General features: G+C 36.7%; 1 protein-coding gene across 1 annotated transcript; it reads right to left on the bottom strand.

The window, feature by feature from the left end:
- Window positions 1-1,305: 1,305 nt before the first annotated feature.
- On the bottom strand, window positions 1,306-3,250 carry LOC129154847 (uncharacterized). The gene is made up of 2 exons (XM_054735123.2): window positions 2,423-3,250; window positions 1,306-2,040 (listed from the first exon to the last, which is right to left on the bottom strand). The coding sequence occupies exons 1-2, from the start codon at window positions 3,248-3,250 to the stop codon at window positions 1,714-1,716; spliced, it is 1,155 nt and encodes a 384-aa protein (XP_054591098.2). The 3' UTR covers window positions 1,306-1,713.
- Window positions 3,251-3,846: the final 596 nt, after the last annotated feature.

Raw genomic sequence — 3,846 nt, 5'->3', positions numbered from 1 at the left:
CATTAGTTGCATGTCACTTTCTAAAAGAAGCTTTCCAAAGCCCACAACATGTCCTACAAATGTATGAAGATAAAAAGCCAACAACAAGAAAGCTTTTGAAGTTGCTCACTGCATCTCCCATCTCTGAAGCCGAGAAGCAGAGTTTCAGATTTCTGCAGCAGTACATCAGAGGACTTGATGATGCAGGCCTCAGAAAGATGTTCCGGTTTGTTACTGGGTCAGATGTCATCTGTGTTCAGAAAATTGAAGTGCTGTTCACACCTGTGGATGGACTGGCACGACGCCCTGTGGCACACACGTGTGGCCCCGTTCTGGAAGTACCATGGACATACACGTCCTACCCAGAACTACGAAATGAACTGGATAACATTTTGGCAGCCAAAAACTGTTATGAGTTTAGCATAGCTTAAGGTCTCTCATGTTTAAAACCCTAGAAACAAAGAGTTGAAGAAACAACATGGTGCTAATGTGTTTGTTAAGCCCACCTCCGCAGTGAATACATTATGAAAAATGAAAGAGCTAAAATTTCAGGAGATGTTTTATTAGTAACCAAAAAGGCTTTTTATTCTCCATCATCAAAATGTACATTTCAGTTTACAGTTTCATACATTAAAGCTTTACTGCTCGAAATGAAGCATGTTCAATCCGTTCATACACTATGAAAGTTGGGCAGTGTTTATAATGATAATGTTTTCATGATCTGACAAGGTTTCAACAGGTCTGTTTTATAAAGATGTCTGTTACAGCTCACGTTTTTTAGTAATGATTCAAGCATTACTATTAATTATTTTCAGGAGTTTTTTTTTACTGTGTGCCAGTTATTTGATTTAGAACATATGTTCAGGAAGTTCTTAACAAATTTGCATGTCAGTCTGTGGATTGATGCAAAAGTTGACTGGAATAAGATACACAGAAGATAGCCATTGGCAAAGTTAATTATGTAGCTTCTCAAGAGTGCATTTTTTCTTCTTGAATTCAAATAAAAGGAAGGTTAATATCTAACAACGTTTGTTTATTGTTCAATAATTCTGAATCGTAACATTAACTGTTCAAAAGTTGATAGCAGTTTTATATATGTTTATTGAATCTGAAACACAGATGTCATGAATATCAACTGTCATGTTCAGAAATTAAAAAAATGGTTACTCATCAATCTGAAAATAGAAATCAGATATAGCAGAAATGAAGTCATTAAAATGTTTTGAGAAGACGAAAGGTTAAGGTTCTTCAGTGCCTTTTTCCATTGCCACTGATTGATTAATTAATTTATTTTTGACTATTCAATTACTTCAAAGTAGTAATTTGCATTAATAAACATAGGTGGCAAAGGCTTTTGATAAAAGGAAACAAAACCAAGGAAATTCCCATGACTGTTTCGGAAAATCATATAAAAATGAACAATATTGTTTATATAAAGCTGTGAAAAGACAGATTTGAAAAGATAACATCCCAAAATCAATCAGATTACCTTTAGTTTTAAAATCTAACTTCAGAAAATAACATTCTCTTGTTTTTTCAAAAAAGGAAGCAGATAACATATCTTTCTCTAAATTTGAATTCTAGTTGTATCATTTACTATAGGACAAAAAGTATCAAAGAAACTAAACACAGGTGGTGATCACATGGACATTTGATCACCAATGATATCAATATGGTATAAATATATGCAAATATGTTGCAATACTTCCATACATTCCAAATGTTTTTTGAAGTTTATAAGTCCTTCAGTATGTAGGCTCTCAGGAAGAGATACAGTTCAATGGCTTCATCTGCTGTGCTTGGTGGAAGTAAGAAGTTCTCTGACATTAAAAGGCAACACAGGCTGAATACTGTTTCATCGCAGGTATATGGTCCTCTCATTTGGCATTCTTCTTTACATGCATCCACTGCCTCCTGAGAAACCTCTCTCAGATGATCATGTCCTCCAAAAAGATGTGGAATGGTGTACATAAGAATTGGACGTCCACTTGGAGCAATTGCATGTCTGCTTCTGCGGATGATATGGGTGTTCCACAAATGCACAACTTGCTGCAGCTCCTCCTGTAAAATATTAGCAATTTAAAAGACCCACTATCAGTAAAATATCAAGATTTTTGGTTTAGCATTTTAACCCACAAGCATCACATGCAGCCAGTCAGGGAAACGATCAGATTTTATGAAAAAAATGTACTCATAATTACGAATAACAGTGGCGCGAGCAAAATGGAGTTGTCAACAATGGAAGCTTTTTTAAGTATGACCAGAACATTACCACAATAAGCCTGGTCTTGTATATACACACACACACACACACACACACACACACACACACACACACACACACACACACACACACACACACACACACACACACACACTTACACACACTCACACACACACACACACACATGCTTAGCGGGTAAATACAGGCGTGGTGGCCTACCTCAATGATGTTCAGGCAGGTAAACAATATGAGCTGCTTGTCCAAGAAGCATCCAGAGAAACAGTCTTTGTCCTTTAGTTCCTGGAGACGATTCATCCAGTGCTGAGCGTGGTGCCGTCTCAGAAACGCCCACCAGCCTTCAATTCGCTGATTGTGATTGCTGGACCCAGTGATAAAACAGTTTCTGACATTTTGATCCTGAGTCCATCGCAGGAATCTCTGCATCTCAGCCATTATGACATTTTCTGTTCCTAAATCAGAGCGAATCCTTGCAGCTGTGCCCATCCTCTTCTCAACTTCTGTGATGAAATAACCTGCGATGACTTTGGGGTCGTTGTTTGTTGAATAGGCATGAAGCCAAATCATTACTCTTGAAAAGCCATCAATCGCTCCATTTATGCAGATTCCAAATGGTTTTAGTTTGTCATAGGAGTCAACATGCCACATGAAATTCGGTCCAGGATTAACATACGTGCGGCGCGTTAGGCGATTTCTGCGTCTTTGCGCAACCCCATGAGGGTCAATATATTTCAGTAAATGTCTCACAGTGCTCTGCGTGACAACATAACCCGCCTGAATGCAGTTCAGGTGGTGTAGTTTGTATCCATGAAGCCTCCCGTACCCCTGCAGTTGATCTATGAGAAATGCAGCAACCTCCAGCGGATCGGAGTCATTCTTCCTCCTGTACAGCCCCATGCGTTTTAAGTTCCTTCTCAGCGTCCGCATGCTTATTTCAATACCGTCCAAGCTGCTCATCAAGAGCAACATCTCTCCGTGCCTCATTCCAAGCATGAAATAGAATTTAATGAGTTCTGATAGACGAGACATTTTCTCACTCACTCAAAACGTGTTATTTATATATATTGTACAAACGTGATAATTATATTGTACAAACGTGATAATTATATTGTACGAATGTCATAATTACATTGTATGAACGTGATATTTATATTGTACAAACGTGAAAGTTATATTGTACAAACGTGATATGTATATTGTACAAACGTGATATTTATATTGTACAAACGTGATATTTATATTGTACAAACGTGATATTTATATTGTACAAACGTGATATTTATATTGTACAAACGTGATAATTATATTGTACAAACGTGATATTTATATTGTACAAACGTGATAATTATATTGTACAAACGTGAAAGTTATATTGTTAGAACAATAAGTTATATTGTTAGAACAATAAAGTTAATATGTTATAACGTGATATCGCTCCAATTTTATTTTGCGTAGGGTGGCAGCTCTACGCTGCCGTAAAAACAAGTTGTATCTTTCTGACATCATAAACAAGCAGTATCTTTCTGACATCATAAAGAAAAAAGCAGTCTCTTTCTGATATCATGTAGAAACAAGATAAATATGTCTGATATATATATGAATATATACAGTATATGCTTGTTGAA

This window comes from Nothobranchius furzeri, chromosome 2 (genome assembly GCF_043380555.1).
Source record: "Nothobranchius furzeri strain GRZ-AD chromosome 2, NfurGRZ-RIMD1, whole genome shotgun sequence".
Lineage (NCBI taxonomy): Eukaryota > Metazoa > Chordata > Actinopteri > Cyprinodontiformes > Nothobranchiidae > Nothobranchius > Nothobranchius furzeri.
This window is presented reverse-complemented; position numbering and strand designations above follow the sequence as displayed.